A 17,959-nucleotide genomic window follows, 5' to 3' on the forward strand; every position below is an offset into this window, starting at 1 on the left:
GTCTATTGGTACTCGTAGAAAACGAGTAGAAAACGAAAGAAGAGAATCGAGGAAAGTAATCAGTAATCAATTTTTTTTACGTTTGAAATATTAATCTTTTATTTATTATGCAAAATTTTATAATTATAAATATACTTATTAGAATTAATTGTATATTCAATAATTGTTTAATATACTGATGTACATGATTTCTATATAATAATCAATTTGATCAAATACCTTTGTTATCCACAATAGTTTTACTTGCGTACTGATATTAAGCTGGATCAATATGCTTTGTTAAATACAGATTTGACTGGCCAGTATGTTTAGCTACACTAAATGCTATATACTTATTTGCTAATAAATATACTTTCTTATACATCAGTCATTTACAGGATTGTTATAAATGCAGACGACAGTAATTTAAAATAGAAATGAATCTACCACTCAGGTTCATCAACTTAAAAACCATAGGAGCTGTTGTATAATTCTGATATATTTAATATTTACATTTAATAATATTTACTGCTGGCATGTATAATACAATAAGATATGACTGATCTCATCAGAAACAAGTCGATACCAATCAGTCCATGAGAAATGAGTTATGATCTGTTGCCTCGAGACCTGTTCCATCCCATCGGTTCACCGTCGCCATTTTCCTCCCTGTATCTGAACGAGGATCGTCATCCGTTTTCCAATTCCAAGGAAACCCTCGATGCACGGAAATTTCCGTGTCCTGATATCAATTGCTGAAACGTATTCGCCGGCGAGAGGGAGAAAATTCGAGGAATCGCCAAAAGAAAAATGGGGACAGGCAAAGTCATCGGGAGGTGGGGGGGTAAAAGAAGGGGATTCGTCGAGAAGGAAACGTAATTTCACGGTGCTTTATTACTTCCTTTCTTCAGACGGAGAAAACCTTTTGGCCGAGCGTGGCCGCCGCCCGACGAGGTCGCGATAATCGAAAACGAATGCAGATCATGGTATTTGGAATCCATGTTTCTTTGAGTACAGATAAGCTATGTTAATACATAATTTTCTTGTATAAAGTTCGTTTGATAGTTCTAGATTATCGGAGTGAGTCAAGGTGGTAAAGGATCCTTTAACGTCAAGCCCGACTGGACCACGCTGCATCGTCCGTCTGAAGACGCGTCGAATCTCGTATCTGAAGGCATCATTTGCAGAAAGGTCGTTCGATGTCGATCTCGCGTCCCAGTCTTGGCGTGTAATCGTTGATTTTTGGACCTGAAACAAGTGATTAAGCAGATCAAAGTGTCAGCTGAAGCGTTAATGAAGAGACATTTTTGACAGGTATGTATCCTTTGTATTAAGGTCTCTGGGAGAACCTAAGACGATTTTACAGCCCCTGGTCATCAAATTAGAGCTGCTAAAAATAGTGAAGAAAGTTGTGAAATATCCTTTTTGTAGAAGTGACCGTTTTTATTGTTCATTTTTCGAGATTTCTTACCAACAATAAGATAGATTGTTATTTGTAATAAGACTAGCAATATGAATTTTTTCAGAATAGAAGCTCTAATCAAAGTTGGGCAAAATGTAGTCTGATAAATGACTAAAGATTCTGTACTAATGTGAAATCAAATCAGTAATCATTTATGTTACTGATAACTAAACGATTGATAACTCGGTGAATAATCGTAAAATTATTATACTTTGACTATTATTGAATTCATTCATTTAATAATAATAATGATATTATAAATATTTTTTGGAACATACGTATTTATTAAATAACTAAATAAATAGTTTATTTATGTAATGAGAAATGATGAATAATATATTTTCTGCATTTTGATATAAAAATATAGTTAGCTTTTATTATATTTGACGCATTAAAATATTATACCTGTTACGTACTGCTTTTGATAAAATATTAATTAATCATTTCGTTAATAATAATAAATTACTGATTAATCGATTAAAAATGATACCACGATATTACTGAAGGAATGAAGACAAAGGAAAAGACAAAACAGTGAATTACGATTCAATCCTGGCCTTAACATTTAATTAAATATTTAAACGTCAATATAAAGAGAACTTCTTTTAGTTAAATTCTATGTAATTTGCAAGATTTTCGCTTATTTCTACTTTAATTTACTTGAAAGTTATGGTGCTCACTGATTAAACTGATTAAAAAGTCAACATGTTTGTAATACCTAAGAGTTATGTTTAAGATAATTAATGAGCAGCAATAGTTAAATGCTTCAAGGCAAGTAGTAATAAACTATTTCAGCTAGTAGGTATGACAACTGAGAACAATTTGTATTTCTAACGTAATATTGTAATTAGAGAAGCACAACTTCTGCTTGTGGTTCTAATCTGATGGCCAGGGGCTGTAGAATCTAAGGTAACTTAGATATCCTCGAACATATGAGGATTAATAGCGGAAATGTGATTTTGGATATATTATAGGACAAATTTTAGATTTTAATAAGATACTAGAAATCTAGACACAGTTGGTTACTGGTGCTAGAAATATGTCGAGTAAAAATTCTAATGATGATTTCGAACTTCTAATTTCGATTAATTATTAATAATAAATAAATAAGGTAAAGAACCCAAAGGAAGTATCAAATATTTATAAAGACCTGAACTACTCCTGAATAGATACTCCAAGTGCAGAATACTTTGAACCAACCAGACCACGTACTTTACTCTGTCAGCATAGGTATCTTGCTCTGAAGCCTTACAATCAGTTACACTCCAATTGTCGAATCGATTCGTTGTATTACGAGCTCGAATCTGATAATAGTTGAAATTTGACACTCGAATTGAACAGAAATTAGATTTCAACTTTCGTGTTCACGAGAGCTGCGTTTTAGATATCAAATTAAGGTTGCGTTAAACCTTTCGTTTCGTAGAATTTAATCTACATTTAAAAGTATAGCAAAGCCCCTAGGAGGAAATGATCATTCAGGCATCTCTAAGTCAAGCAGTTCATCCCTACTCGCATGGCTAGACCTTCTCTAAGCCTTCTTTTCATGGCAACGTCAAGCTCAGTGATTTTCAGTGTACTGTGAAACGTACATTATTGTTGAAAAATAGAGCTGAAAATACACACAAGCATCAAGACATGTGTAATTATCGAAACACGCTCTCGACCAACCAGATGCTACTCTCTTATTTTGTTTATTCTCAATGCTGACTAATCATAATAGATGAAGGTCACATATAGGGCATATGGAAGCTCTGATAAGCATAACAGAGTATAATATTAGGAGATAACAATCAGTAATCCACTATAGAAAAAAAGTCTCATGGGACACTATTATTAAACTGGGATGTTTATGCAAATTCCTGTTTTCATAAATACAATTCAAGAAGTGGAACTTAAATATAGATTTGTTTCGCCCTTCAAATATTATAAAGTGTATTTAACTTTCGATATGCATTGTATAATTTTTCACATTATGTGGATTTTCTACGATTTTGCATATTAAAATTGATCACAAATTCAAAAAATCATTTAAAAAAGAAATCATTTTAATCGATAATAGGTCCTCATTACACAAACTTACGACTGAATTTGTGAGATTTTAACAGCGTGCGATTAGTTAGGTAAACGATGCACTTATGGCAGTAATGTATACTTTATGATTGGTTATACTACTTACGTTAGACCTGTTCGACTAAACTTCCATAAGTAAGAGAAAGTAATGTTATGATTTCACGAATATTAAGCTCTTGTTATAGGTGACATCGAACGTAAAATTATCCTGTTTGCATCTATTTGTTTTAATGTGAAATGTGAGTGAATTAGGTTGAGAAACGCTGTCAAGTATCGATAACGAATAAGAGTCGGTGTTAAAGCGTATAGGGATCTTTGACCTGTCGATGCCTGAACTGTTGCTTGTGCTAGCGTAATCTGCTGACAACAGTTTTTTACAACAGAATCTATCAATGTGCAAAATAGGAAAAGTTGTTACATTGGAAAGTAGATTAACCCTTAACTGGCATGGAACTAGTATTATAACGTGATACAATTTCATTGCTGCAATTCCATTATCAGAAATAATTAATACTAGTGATCAGAGAATTCACAACTTTTTAGTTTATTACCTACAAGTAATTCACTGATGTTTTACACAATTTTAATATTAAAAGCGAAGTAGTATAAATGCTGTGATTTCATTACATCGGTTTAGGGTTAAACAGGATTCATAAAGTAGCTGTCTTATCTGTTACTTTTTTTGTAGAATAATGATTCAAATCAAAATACAACGTGTATTCGAGAAATGTTATTAATTAGGGGCCAACAAAGATATGTTATTGTGACGCGTGTGTCATTTTTGAGGTCCACTCTTTCATTGACCTATCGCTATTCATTTATTTGGCACTTGTTTTGCACATTTCCAAGAGACGATAAGAATAATGGCAAGTAGTAACGAAACCGAGTCCTGTTCAACATGTTCGTGTTTAAAAACGACACTTCTGTATCTATGTATGGCATCAGTTGTGCGGTACGTTTATAAACGATTTGAGATCTACTGAAACAAATAACTATGATATGTGTACATATCTATCAACTTACCCGCTCAAATGGTAAACTGAATACTTCCATAAAACGAGAAACAGAGGGAACGGACGATAGGATAAGTAATGTATTTTAAAATAATTCAGTTTAAGTTAAATGTTCATGAAATAATTAGTTTGAACTATTATTAAAAACTTGAAGCTCGTTAAAATGAATTCGACAGTATGGTAAATGTTATTTAGTTCAATAATTGCAGTATGTAGTATAGATACCATCAATACAGAATCTAGTTTAATACCTGATATAATTTTATTATTTTACGACAGTAGATACAACTACGCAATGAATTTTTTATTTTGTAATAAAATGAGTATTATTATTGTTAGTTTTTTCGTTTCTGCTAGGACACTTAAATCTACAGTCCACGCTATTTCAATTCAAAACATAGAACATTTAAAGTAGAAAATTTGCACAGTATGGAAAGAAGTTCGATACGAAAATACTCATCATAATGGCAACAAATGCAAATTCATCTCACTGGCCAGAGCTCTGCTTGCAAGAAAATGGAATGTAATTCTAATACTTATCGTGATCGAACGCTGAAAAATATCACGGATTTCTATTCGCGATTTTTTTAAATACGTGTACGGTATTTGAACTTTTTACAATTTGTTCTAATCAAAAATATTGGAGAAATACTATACGTACTTTCATTTCTGAAAAAAAAGCTAACGTTCTCAGCTTTTACAAAAATTACGTCGACTAAACCTTTTGCGCTCGAAGGATTTCAAATTTGCATTAAAACTGACGTTCTGACAGCGAAACTGAAACGAAAAGGGTCAAATATGTATAGCTAGTCCAACTTCTATTCAACATAATTTCGTTTAAAGTTTGAAGAAAGTCCTTCAACTTCGAGACAATAATTGAATCGGTGAGTTGAAGAATATTCCAAGTCCGAAATTAGCTATTTTCAAATAATCTCAAAGCTCTATCTGAATCCAAGAGCCAAAATTCATTAGCTTATACCGAAAACAAGGGAATTTATTACATTCTGGCTCTGCAGCCTAGATACGTACACACAATGCACAGAATTACATGTTGGGATCAAATATTTCAATATGATTTTTACTATTTTTAGACTTGTATTTTTCGATTACACAAAACACCCTGCATACACTATTTCATTAGTGGCGTAGCTACTGGGGAGGTGGGCGGTCCTTTTCGGATGGCACTTTTCACGTAAGACACAATTTTACTTTTCGACGATTGTAATTAATCATTATTTAATTAATAATTAATTTTTACGAACTATAATTACAACTAAAATAATCGATCTCTTACGTCTACGTCGTGACCGAAGGTAGCTATTCAAGGGTTAATTTATTTTTCTACACATCGTTTTGATATTTTGTAGTACTTTTGTTGAGTACTGAAAGAGGTAACAAACTCAGGGACCGCTGGAAAAAATTCTAGCTACGCCACTGCACTTCATACCCCTTTAAATTATAATCCTGAAAATAAACCAAGGCACAAACGTATTATTTCGTAAATCCTAAACTCAAACAACCCCTAAATCACTGTTTCCCCAGTTCTCGCAGAAAAAATTAAAAACGAATTTTTTGAAAAATTAAAATATTTCCACGAAGCTATACATCAGAGAAATCCGTAATATCTCTGTGAAAAAAGCCAAGCAACACGCTCGTTTCCCTCATTTCCACATACAGACAGTTTATCCGTTTTTTGATCGCGAAATTTTGCTACATTCTGTGTAAGTACCGTATTATAACCGCGTTTTATTTCCCCACAAATCCTTTTCGGTCGATGTTACGGATTACAGGGGTCCGTAAGCAAGGGAGGGGAGAAGTACGAGCAGTACGAGAGGAAAAATTAAATTGGCATTTGGTTCAAGCGCATCAACAGAGCAGCCTCGATACATGTACGCGCTTTTGTTCCCGCCTCACGTACCGACTGGGATGGATTTTCACACGATCGCCTCGTCGCGTTGTCGAAAACACACTTGCGTCCTTGATTTAGGGGGAAAAACCGCGATACGTCGGGGGTAAACAGTCAGGATCGAACAGTTGGGTAGGAGGAGCGGCACATCAATGAACCATAAGTGATATTTTTTGTTTCGTACCTCGAGAGGAGGAATAAAATGGTCTGCTATCGTCGATCTTCTGCGACGCTCGATACTCCTTGGGGGCCTGCAGACGATCCAGGAACAGCCATGATGGATCCTTAAGAGTTTTCTCAGTGTTCTTTGGGGTCATCGATCTTCCTGTGAATCCTGATAGAATATTGCGTGAGCTGGACCTCAGTATCGCAGACTATGTGCATCCGCGACTGGACGCTCAATTATACGTACACGGGAAAAATTGGGGCTGAACTTTTCTTTGGAGTAGAGATTATTCACTTTTTTTATATGTATATTTTTGTAGTATTCGACGAGTAGAATTCAAATGTGCTACTCTTAATTTTAAGAAATACGCAATGCACATCTGACCACGCACAACCCAGTGTTAACTATGCACCGAACAAATGTTTATTATAAATATTCCTAATTTTACATTATTTTGCTAATGTAAACATTAAGCGAAAATATACATCAATATGACTTTATTGTAATCTGTTAAGGAAACTAAAAATACTAAATTTTATATACGTATAACTTGTTAAGCGGTTAATTTCTAGAATTAAGAGTAGTATTTTTTAATTTAAAATTCAGAAAATTAAAATTTTTAAATTTAAAATTCAAAAAATTTAAATTTAAATTTAAAATTCAAGAAATGTAGATTTAAATTTAAAATTCAAAAAATTTAAATTTAAATTTAAAATTCAAAAAATTTAAATTTTAAATTCAAAATTCTAAAAATTAAAAATTTTTTAAATTTAAATTTTCAAGTGAATTTTACCAGTCGACTACTATAAAAATATATTTAAAGAAGTTAATAATTTTATGCCCCGAAGTAAAGTTTGATTACATGAAGAATACTATTACATTAGGTTGTACTATTTGTGAAGAAGGTAAATACTGTTCAGTTTTTACGTAAAAACTCAGATATACACTACTGAAAGTTTGGAATGACTTTTTACATTGAAGAATCGATGATTCCTTTACTGACCACACAATTCAAACAATAACTAACAACTATATGAATTTCTTTCACTGAACTCACGATCAGATAAAAAATACTGTTACTAGTACTAAAAGTATTACTTTCAAGTGAAAAATACTTTGCTATGCGGTGTAACTTTAATAAGAATTTTCAAGTGATCCCAAACTTTTGTCCTGTAGTATAGGTAAAAGATGTGAAATTGTTTCGGTGGAAGTACGTGGGTGAAAATTGAATTGAACCTTTCTATAGGAAGAAGCTTTATCTTATAAGAGATTTTCTGTAAAAGTGACATCTAATACATACATACATACAGGTACGTGGTGTTTTAACAGTGGTCGTTCAAGACAAAAAGTAATGAGTATATTTACAAAAATACGACGAAAATATGGATTAAAATATTCTGGTCTGAGAAAATCAATTTTGAATTTTGACTGGGTGCACATGCAGTAACGTATTATTTTAGATGCTTGAGATGTAAACAGAGTGAGTGGAACATTTTCACTTTACAGTAGAGTCCAGTAGATACAGTAAATAGAGGTCAGACTGAGAGTGTTCCTTTTACACCATGGCTGAAGTCCGAAATTAACTGAGACTGCTACAACTGTTAAATACTGTGTACACCACGTTTTGCAGATTTTGCAGTATTAGCAATTTCAGCTGAACTTCGGACTGCAGCTCGTGTAACCTTCAAGAACCTAAAACTATACCTCTGTATATTAAAGGTATGAAAATGTTGGGTCGATATTCTTGGTGCTAGTAAGAATATCAGAATTCCTAAAATTTTGAGAACTTAAATGAGATTTGTTAGAGTCTCGAGTTCATGGTCACATTCAATAAAGCTCATCCCGATATATGATTCGAGTTCTGAAAATTCTGAAATTGTGAGATATTTTTGGAACCCCATCTCAACCTGATTCGATCTTTCCCCAGACCGTCCCAAGTATTGTACTGCATATGTGTATAGTATATTTGTATTCGACCAAAATTTAAATCAAATTTCAGGAGAAACTCAATGTCAAAATATTATATTCCATATTTTCGATTTATCCTTTAAAATTAATTCTGAAACACGCTGTATATTAATAAGTTACAAAATTCTTTTGCAACTATCAAATTTTTAAGATTGAAATTAGAAAAGTGAGGTCCTTAATATTTTTACTTATAATTCGTTATTAAATTTCGTTCAATGTTTTGGCTTCAAATATACCAGTTTCAAAATATGAATAAAACTAATTTAATAAATATGTATTTTAATAAAAAAAAGTTTGATTCAATTTTCACTTGCACAGTTTGCAAAAATAGTTTCTTCATTTGTATTTCTTTTTCCAGCTTCTAAGTACTACTTTTTATAGATGTAGTACATGAAGTATAAAAACTTCTTTTTTTCACGAAACTAATTCACAAGTATACACCCAAGTTTCCGTCAATTATATACTAGGATGGAACGAAAAAATCAAAATTATGCGACTGTTTCCTAATAGCCAAAAAACAGACCAAAAGCTGGTTTCTAACAAAAGTTTCGTTACTTAATTTTGTTCTCATATGTAATCGAACACTTTATAATTAAATGCCACAGCCATAAAGCCAACTTTTATCTACTACTGAAAATCATAAATAATAAAAAATAATCTACCCCCCGATTTCCTTTCACCCTATTATAGTATACTGTTAACTAAATTGTTACATGAATTGTAGTAAGGCCCGTAAGAGGAGTATTTTCGAAAATTGCAACCATGTTGGTGCTTCACCTTCATAATCCTGATCAGCAATGTTTAAATCAGCATCACGTGGATTGTAGAACTGAAAATCCTTGTCTGGCACCACATCGTTAAAATTAATATGTGAAACTGGTGGACCGGATCTGCCAACCCTGGGATAGTGGACCAAACCAGCACTCCATATTCGATTGGCTCTTCCGAAATTCACATCAGAATTTCGACCGATTCTAGGATAGGCAACTAATCCTGACGCCCGCCTATTATTCGCCTTTGCTCTTTCCCCTTCTGGAAGATAAAAGAGTTGAGGCATTCTGTACAAATCTAACTATTGAATAGAGAAAAGAATTTTGAGGGCATCTATTGCGATAGTTATCCTTTCTGCAGCTTTCGTTTTAAAATAAGGTCAAACGGAATGTCTCTAATACCCTCGAGTGGTATAACAAGAAGTTTGATTAAAGGAAAAGCGAGAAACTATGATACTCATGTGTCTTGCCTCTGGTGGAATCTAGGGGTTGGCCCAGCGATGGTACTGAAAAGAGACAGAATATTCACTTCTCCACTCTCCTGTGACTACTTTTGCGTCTATTCTTCGGTGGTTAACAGGGAAATTGGAACAGAAATGAATAGCCGAAATAATTCATCAACCAATTCAAAGGAGAAAAGAGTTGTATGTAGGGTGTCTCGTAAGTGTTGCTACAAGTGATAAAGTGTTGGTTCTACATAAGACAATATGTCGGATATATCTATCTAAATGCCTTTCTTTTGTCATTTTGTCAAATGCAGATTCAAATTAAAACTTTAAAAAATTTAATTCAAAATAAGAATCCGAATTCCATGTTGTCGAAAAAGAAATAAATTATAAAAAGATTTGAATATTCTCAGCTTATTATGTAACATTGTCAGTGATGACTCATTACACTTGCATCAACAATTATAAGATACCCAGTATATGTGTGGTTGGATAAAAATGACATAAGTCACATGCTTTTATTTTCGAAACACTGTTGTTCAAAGTTTTCAATATCCATGCTGTTTTATGGATTTCTGAACCATTATTTTTAAATTGAAAAAATTTTTTTAAAGCCCCTTCTTCTTTCTGAATGTGTCAATTGTATATCCAAACTATCAATTAAGGCCTTAACTCGAATTTCTTTCAAAATACGATACACATCGTCTCGTCTTACAACCACAGATATAATGGAATAACATTATTCGAGCAAGCTAATACATATATTATGCAGCGTCCATGTTTACCGAACGAGCACAAATGAAAACGATGGGAGCAAGCATAAACAACTACGAAAGAGTGTGAAACGGACGCTTTACCAACTAATAATGGGTCGCAGAGCGAATACAAACCAAGATGAACGAACGTGAACAAATGACGGCCCGCAGGCGAATGCGATCATTATTAGTCGGTAAAGCGTTTGTTCACGCTCTTTCGTGGACGTTTATGTTTTCTCTGTTCATGTTTGTTCGCGTTCGTTCACATATAAACGTTATGTTAGCTACGTGATCACTGTATAGAATATACGACAGCAAATGGCGGAAACTTTTATGCACATGCAAATTGACAATGAAATCGCGATAGTGGTTCTGTTTGAATGATAGGCATTTAATATATCAGATGAAACGTAACTGAAACTTGATATTAGTAGCCAACTGTATAAATATTATCTAAAAATCTGAAAGTACAGGCTCATTCAAGGTGATCCTTGTATACTTAGCTCAAAAGTACTTTACGTTTTAAGGCTGGATCTATATGTTCGTGCTATTTGTGCAAACTGGCTTGCTCATGATAAATTGTACGGGAACGAAAATCTAAAATTCGTGCAAATCAAAATGTTTGAGTAAAATCGTTTATTCATAAAATTCATGAAGTTACGAAATTAATCCTTTGTGGTCTAATATTTCAACGTTTCCATTTATTTCGTCGGCTTGACTTAATCCTAGTACGTTCCTTTCGAAAACTTTGTGTGAAATAATGATTACCACCAGAGTGTCATAGTGAATACAAATAATCAGCTTTTGGTATAATACCAAGAAATCAGAAGTATATATAAATATTAATAGTAGTTACTTTGCACTTTCCTCAAAATTAAGAAAGTTGTTAAAAAAAAACAAGAACTACAATTGAATCAAAAAAGTCTCGAGGAATGTAGTAAGTTTAAGACCGCAAAGGATTAAGGATATTAATAAGTAAACTTTGTTTTCTACAACTGAGATATGCAGAGTGTTCAATAACACGTGTTAACTGGGATATGCAGAGTGTTCAATAACACGTGTCAGAAATTTTTTAAATTAATTCTACACGTCAAAATAAGACGAACATGAACAATGGTGAAATTACATTCGAGATATCAATTTCTAATAGAACGTTTAAAGTGCACGTGAAATGTGTCTGACTAGACTTACTCTACTGTCTCAGACTACTAACATCGCTCTGTCTGACCTAGTTAATGCAAGCCGAGAGTGGAATAAGTTTCAAAATTAGATAGAGTTCAGACGAATTTTAAGTGTATCTTTAGTTTTACTTGTATTTTATTATATAGGAACGTCTCGTAAATTTTTTACACTTGCTCTGGAAGACCTGATACAGTACCATCTACACAGATGCTTAATGCGTTAAATGTTCGTGGGTTACCAATAGCACAGAACATATTTGTCGGAACTGAAACTTTTATTCGATAAAAGAATATTTTATTAAATAGATTTAATTTGGAAGAGAATGATAATAAGAGAAGAAAAAGTGAAATTATGGCAAATTTGATAATGGTTTCATTTTTGAGGCTCAATATTACAGTCTCATGATTTAAACATTTTTCTTGTATTATTATAAATTCGAAATTCCGCGGTCGCGTAGAATTAAAAAGTAGATAGTTAATAATGACATGCAAGCTTTGTATTTTTGAACGAAGTATAGAAAACGAAGAAAATGAAAGAAAGAATAACTATATGTTGTTCAGTGTGTCACATGAAACATTGCAAGGTATTTTTCTAAATTCGTTAGATATGGCAAATCGAAAATATTTTTGATATTTCTATGGTTTGTGGGTGGTTCGCTTTGAAAAGATAGATGCTTTCCACCTTTTTTCATATTTATACAGAATGCTACATATATTCATATCCCTGTTTCTGAAGAAACTTCGTTTAGTATGACAAAGTAATGCTTTATTTAGAATATTTTCCAAAGAACTTTTCACTTGAAAACGCTGAAGAGGGATAGTAACTATACATTTTTATACAGATAATTTCTGGACATTCTATAGTTTAAGTACTTATTTTAGTAGGAATTAAATTTATTTTACATCGTTAATATAAATGGAATGTAAATTTCCCTTGGAAAACTTTATTTAATCATAGCATTCCAACTATTCAAAAATAGTTAAGAAACAACGTAAAAAAATACTTTTTCATATAAAATAATCTCAAATAATTTCAAAAGTTAAAATTATATACACGTATATTCTCTTTCGTTATGGCTTCGAATTTTTATACTGTACCGTCCAAAACACTGGAATCATTTTTTATAATAAGAAGGTCACCTGATTAAACATACAAAAAGTACCCTGCAACGCTTTATATGATACATACTGTATAATAGAAAGAGATAGTTTTGTAACGTAAAAAATCAGGATATTATACAAAACAAAGGATAACATATCAGTATGTTGGGCCGAAATTGGCCCAGCAAGGGCCAAATTAAGGAATACACTTACAGTTCAGAGAAGTTGAAAATATTAGAACGAAGACTACGAGTAGGTGATTTTTCATCGCGGAGGCAGTTGGTCTTGAAGATCGAGATTCGATGAAACGATGCTGCAGAGTACGCGACCTCATCGGCACTGAATGTCCCTAGGTATCCGACGTCTGATTTTATACCTTGCTGGGGTTCCCACCCCCAGCCCAGGGGGTTCAACCCTCTCGTTTCGCATTCCCCCGTCTCACCATTTTCTGCCCCCGCAATGTTCCTGCGTGATTTCTGTTCACCACGATTACCTGTGCCAATCGAGGATGAAACTTCAGCTAAAACGTTTACCGAAAGATAACTTAAGGGTAACTTAGACAGTTCACGATAGAGGAAACGGGCAAGTACTCTTTTGTCACACTGAATTGATAATTTGCTGAATGAAGAGTGGATGATGTTTGAATTTCGCGGGGCTTTCACGTTGGCGGCCCTAGAATTTAAATATTGGCTTCTTTACTTAAGGAGGATTCATTCGATGATTTAAACTAGTATAGGTGACATGAAGATTCAGAGTTGACGATATTTGATTTAGGAGTTGAGTGTTTGAGAGAAGATGATTCTGATTTATTCTTCGATATTTTCTTTCGTCAATGGAGAAATGAGATAAAAATATTTGAAGAATTTCTAGCTAGAGATCCTGAATTATTGAAATCATGTACAAGAGGATAAAGTTAAGGGAGGAATAATGTTGAATTCTTCCAAATAAGAAATGATGCGTAATTTTGTATTAACTGTTGGCAGATTAGATTCTTTATTGTAAGACATTTTTTGTAGCTCGAAGTTGCCTTATTTCTATAAATAATATATGTATCCTTTTTCATTGTGTAAGTGCTTAATTAAAACTAGTGAGTTCTAATTTAAAATTTTCAGATGCAATTGAGAATCATCTTGTGCATAAAATACAGTAGATGTTATGTATGTTCTGCACAAACCATATCGACTCCAATTAAATTGTACGGTGTTCTGTACGAATCGTATTTTGCAATGAACAGAAACCACTTTAATTCTGTCTCTGTTTAATGCATTGACACGGAACTGCGGGAATGAGTTCCATTCCCTCGATATAAATTACAAGTTAGGCTCGAATTGATTTCTGGGTCGACAGTTGCTCTGTGCTATCAATTTTTCGGGAGGAAATGCCGCGAATATGCGTATCTATCGATGAATTTCTAAAATACCAAATAATTATATTAAAATTGAAACTAATTTGGTTGGAACTCGTGAAAATATATTGGGAAGTATATTGCAATTGTTCCATTTGTTAAATCGATTTCACACACACGTTTTTCTAGAAATTGATTGAGCTAAAATAATTTCTGTTTGTCACGGTATTTTTATCAGAACATGGACAAAATGATTAACCACCATAGCTGCAGCTGGCAAAGGCAATACATATACATACCGTATTCCTGCAATTAATTTGTCGGTACCTCTCTTTTTAATATCATTTTATATCAAATAAATGTAATTTATATTTTTTAATAATTATATAATTTATTTTATATGAATTATAATTTACTTTTAGATTTTAGATTATCTAAAATTTTAAATTTCTCCTAACAATTAATTGAACGCCACCCTTGTTGTTAAGCTGTTGTATTGTATAGAATTTACATTCCCATTAGCTGTAGCACTAAAACAATAATTTTACATAACTTCTGTAACCTTGTTAATGGAGGGTGTAAATCGTTTCACAAGTTACACCATCGTTGTTTCAGTAGGAAATCGACCCGAATTGCCTCAAACAGCAAATGCAATTCTTAATACAGCGGGAAGTTCCTCGAAGAGGCTGTAAAAGTCGCAACGATGCATTACCGTTGGTATTTCCAACTGCCTCTAAACTGTTAAAGTTTCGTCGATATAATTATTTTACAGGTGCGGCCATAAATAAAAAGTTTGCTTTTCGTTAACCCGTTAGTGAAATGACTTTACGATTCTCGCCGAGAGCTGCGTTAACCAAAAATTATTTGCGAAAGATCATAAGTTCCAGAAAATTGATAGTTTATTTCAGTGATGTTACGTAAAGGAAGTTCTTTTTTCTAAATTCAATTTATTCCAAAGAACAACTCTTATTATTAACGAAGATTTAAGTTTTGCGTGAGGCAAGTTTGTTATAGATGCACTATGTCTCTCTTAAACGACATTGTAGTAAGATTAAAATAAATTACACGCGTAAGGCTTTTGAGTCAACCAACTTCCACCACTAAAAAGTAGCTCCAGCATTCTTTGTCTCACATTGCTAAAAGGAAAGCTCTGCAACCTGAAAAATGTGATTTTAAAGGTACAGGGAAGAAAAGAAATATAATTTTATTGAATTAAATTTGCTACGAACAAGTTGTGTGATTTAGCAGCTAAGAAAGTTTGGGATCTATAAATGTTTAATCAGATCAGGTTTAAATTCGCACACTCTAAAAATCCACGAAGAAATTTTGATACAATATTAAATACACTACATCTCGACAGTGAACAACAAGTAGTAATCAATAGATTTAAAATCGGACATTCGAAAAACCAGCTCTCCAACGTGTGACATTTGTATCTCTGAAATTACAGTAGAGCATATTTCTCTAAACTAACCCAAATATGCAAAACCTCCAATTTTTAAACGAAACAAATTCTAGATAGCAATCTTAACAATAATAAATAAATATCTAAAGTTATTTCGCCTCTAAAATGTTTCTCACCCTTTAATAATTTATAATAGTTACATTATTCTCATCTGTAACAGTCTCGTTAATACCTACAAGATACAGTTTATGCGTTGTAATAATTCATTTAAAAAAATATTTGTGTTCCTTTCTTTTTAAAATAAATAAAAATCAACATCAAAATATGTGTGTTATATTACCCAAAAATTCCCTTGTTTAACATCTGTGTTTCCCAATTATTTTAAATAATCGAGGTTCTACTGTATATTATTAGAATTTTATGTATAATAATATCAATTTCTATGAGGTCAATATCCAAAAATATATCATGCTTCATTATATTTGAAAGTGTGATTGTAAAGGAAGCTTCCCATGGTGCGTGATTTGGCGAGCCTGGCTTGGCGAGCCTGTATGAATCCGAATCCACAGATGCACGTGTTATGCGATCGCCGCAGATCGAAGACAGATTTATAAATTCGTGATGTGATTGCAACAGTACAGATTATGTGGCATTACTCGATCTATCGTGATGTATCCCGCAGTATACACTTGAATATCTTAATCTACCATATTGCGTATTTTTTGTGTCACATCAATCGTATTTGTCCTGTGTCCCTTCAGTTAGGCCTGAACGCTGTAAAATCGGTTTCACTGCGAAATTAGCAATTTGCGAAAGGAAATAGAATAAAACTGTTATCTTTCATCAGGTAAAATATGGAATAGTAAAATACTCATAAAAATGAAATAGATGGGTTTAAAAAAACACGAATTGCACTCCTGGTTTAGTTACTTCTACCTTATTGCATTTACATATTCCATTGTATAATGTCCACCTCTTTTAGTGAAGATTTAAACTTTTCGTTGTATCCAGGATTATACAATAGGATAGAAAAAAATGGGAGCAGAAGTTTTGTATTACTTACCATTTCTAGTAGTGGACAAAAATTATCTTTTATATGTAATTGCTTTTAGAGTGTCGGGATTTGAATTTGATTATCAAAATTTTTATGATTCTATAGATCATTCTAAACTTATTGTTTTTGTTTATTAGATAAATGGTTTTTTATTAACTTTTCTTACTGTTATGAAATTTTATTAACTCCCTTTCGAAGTTACTGCAAATTGCGATGATATTTTATCACAATAAAATCTATCATATCGAGTTACCCATGCAATTATTTTACAGCGTATGAAAAAAGGTGAACAATTTTAAATAATATAGCTGCCTAAAAATGGCTTGATATTTAGTTCATATTCAAAAAACGTAATGGATTACTTTTTACTTAAGAATACAAGGAGATTAACAAACATAGAAGTTTCAAATATATTTAAGGAATCAAAAAATTTGAGTTTCAAACAGAAGATTAAAAGCAAGTTTCTTTGGTTATTACAAAATAATCACATAACTTTTATTGTATTGTTCACCTTATTATTGTCTTCGAAACTAATGGAACAATATTTGAAGCAGTACTATTTTACAATGTCTACTGAAATATTATCAAGTTCATCAATAAGAAAATTTTGTCTCAAAAAAATTATACGAGTCCTTCAAAAATTTTTGTTTTGTGAAATATTCCAATTTTTGCAAGAAACAAACAAAATAAAGAGTTCAATTTGCGTCCTACAATGTTCCATTCCCAATCTGTTCGATTTTCTACTCTAGATAGGTCCAAACACTGCAGTGTCAGCCAACTAGCAATTCGTAAACTATCTATCAAAGTTCACAACAGGTGGACCAAACGAGAAGTTTCGCTAAGTTCCTACATCACCCAAATCTTAGTTTCTCCTGTTCTCTTGCTTTGAAATCAGCTAACCACTGTGGCGTACTTACCACCGCTAAACAATTCCCAGAATCATATCTGCGAAAATGATCAATTACCTCCTCTCGTGAACGACGAAAATGCAAATACCTCTGTAGAGACTTCAAACGGGTATCGATTTCGTTCATGTACCGTTCTGTTCGAGTCACTTTGATGCGAAACAATATTTTTCCGATTCGTTATCGCCGACATCGATATCCGCTGATTCCTCGAGTATCGCATAATAAAAATATAAAAACGGTCGATCAATATGCAACGAGCGACACTCTCAGGGAAAAACGAGCGTAGGACTCAGCTACGGACCGCGTTGGGCATCAATTCCCATCAGCAGAGCGATTCCCATGCAAACTTTTCTATCTCGTGTCTTAGGCCTAATTTAATCCAGCCATGCAGGACGCACTTTCGTAAACGCTTCATTTGCATTCATTCGCG

The 17,959-nt window shown here is 32.9% G+C and overlaps 1 protein-coding gene across 3 annotated transcripts; it reads right to left on the reverse strand.

Annotated features, from left to right (window-relative positions):
- Positions 1 to 295: 295 nt before the first annotated feature.
- On the reverse strand, positions 296 to 13,140 carry LOC143177014 (CAPA peptides). Of its 3 annotated transcripts, none has more exons than XM_076374739.1 (5): positions 13,031 to 13,140; positions 9,805 to 9,840; positions 9,342 to 9,593; positions 6,615 to 6,764; positions 296 to 1,227 (listed from the first exon to the last, which is right to left on the reverse strand). In XM_076374739.1, exons 1-5 carry the CDS (start codon positions 13,083 to 13,085, stop codon positions 1,157 to 1,159), a joined length of 564 nt encoding a protein of 187 aa, XP_076230854.1. In that variant the 5' UTR covers positions 13,086 to 13,140; the 3' UTR covers positions 296 to 1,156. The 3 variants fall into 3 exon arrangements, with proteins under 3 accessions (XP_076230854.1, XP_076230853.1, XP_076230855.1); XM_076374738.1 differs by having other exon boundaries at positions 9,342 to 9,596; XM_076374740.1 differs by lacking the exon at positions 9,805 to 9,840 and having other exon boundaries at positions 13,031 to 13,139.
- Positions 13,141 to 17,959: the final 4,819 nt, after the last annotated feature.

Source organism: Calliopsis andreniformis, chromosome 3 (genome assembly GCF_051401765.1).
Source record: "Calliopsis andreniformis isolate RMS-2024a chromosome 3, iyCalAndr_principal, whole genome shotgun sequence".
Taxonomy (NCBI): Eukaryota; Metazoa; Arthropoda; class Insecta; order Hymenoptera; family Andrenidae; genus Calliopsis; species Calliopsis andreniformis.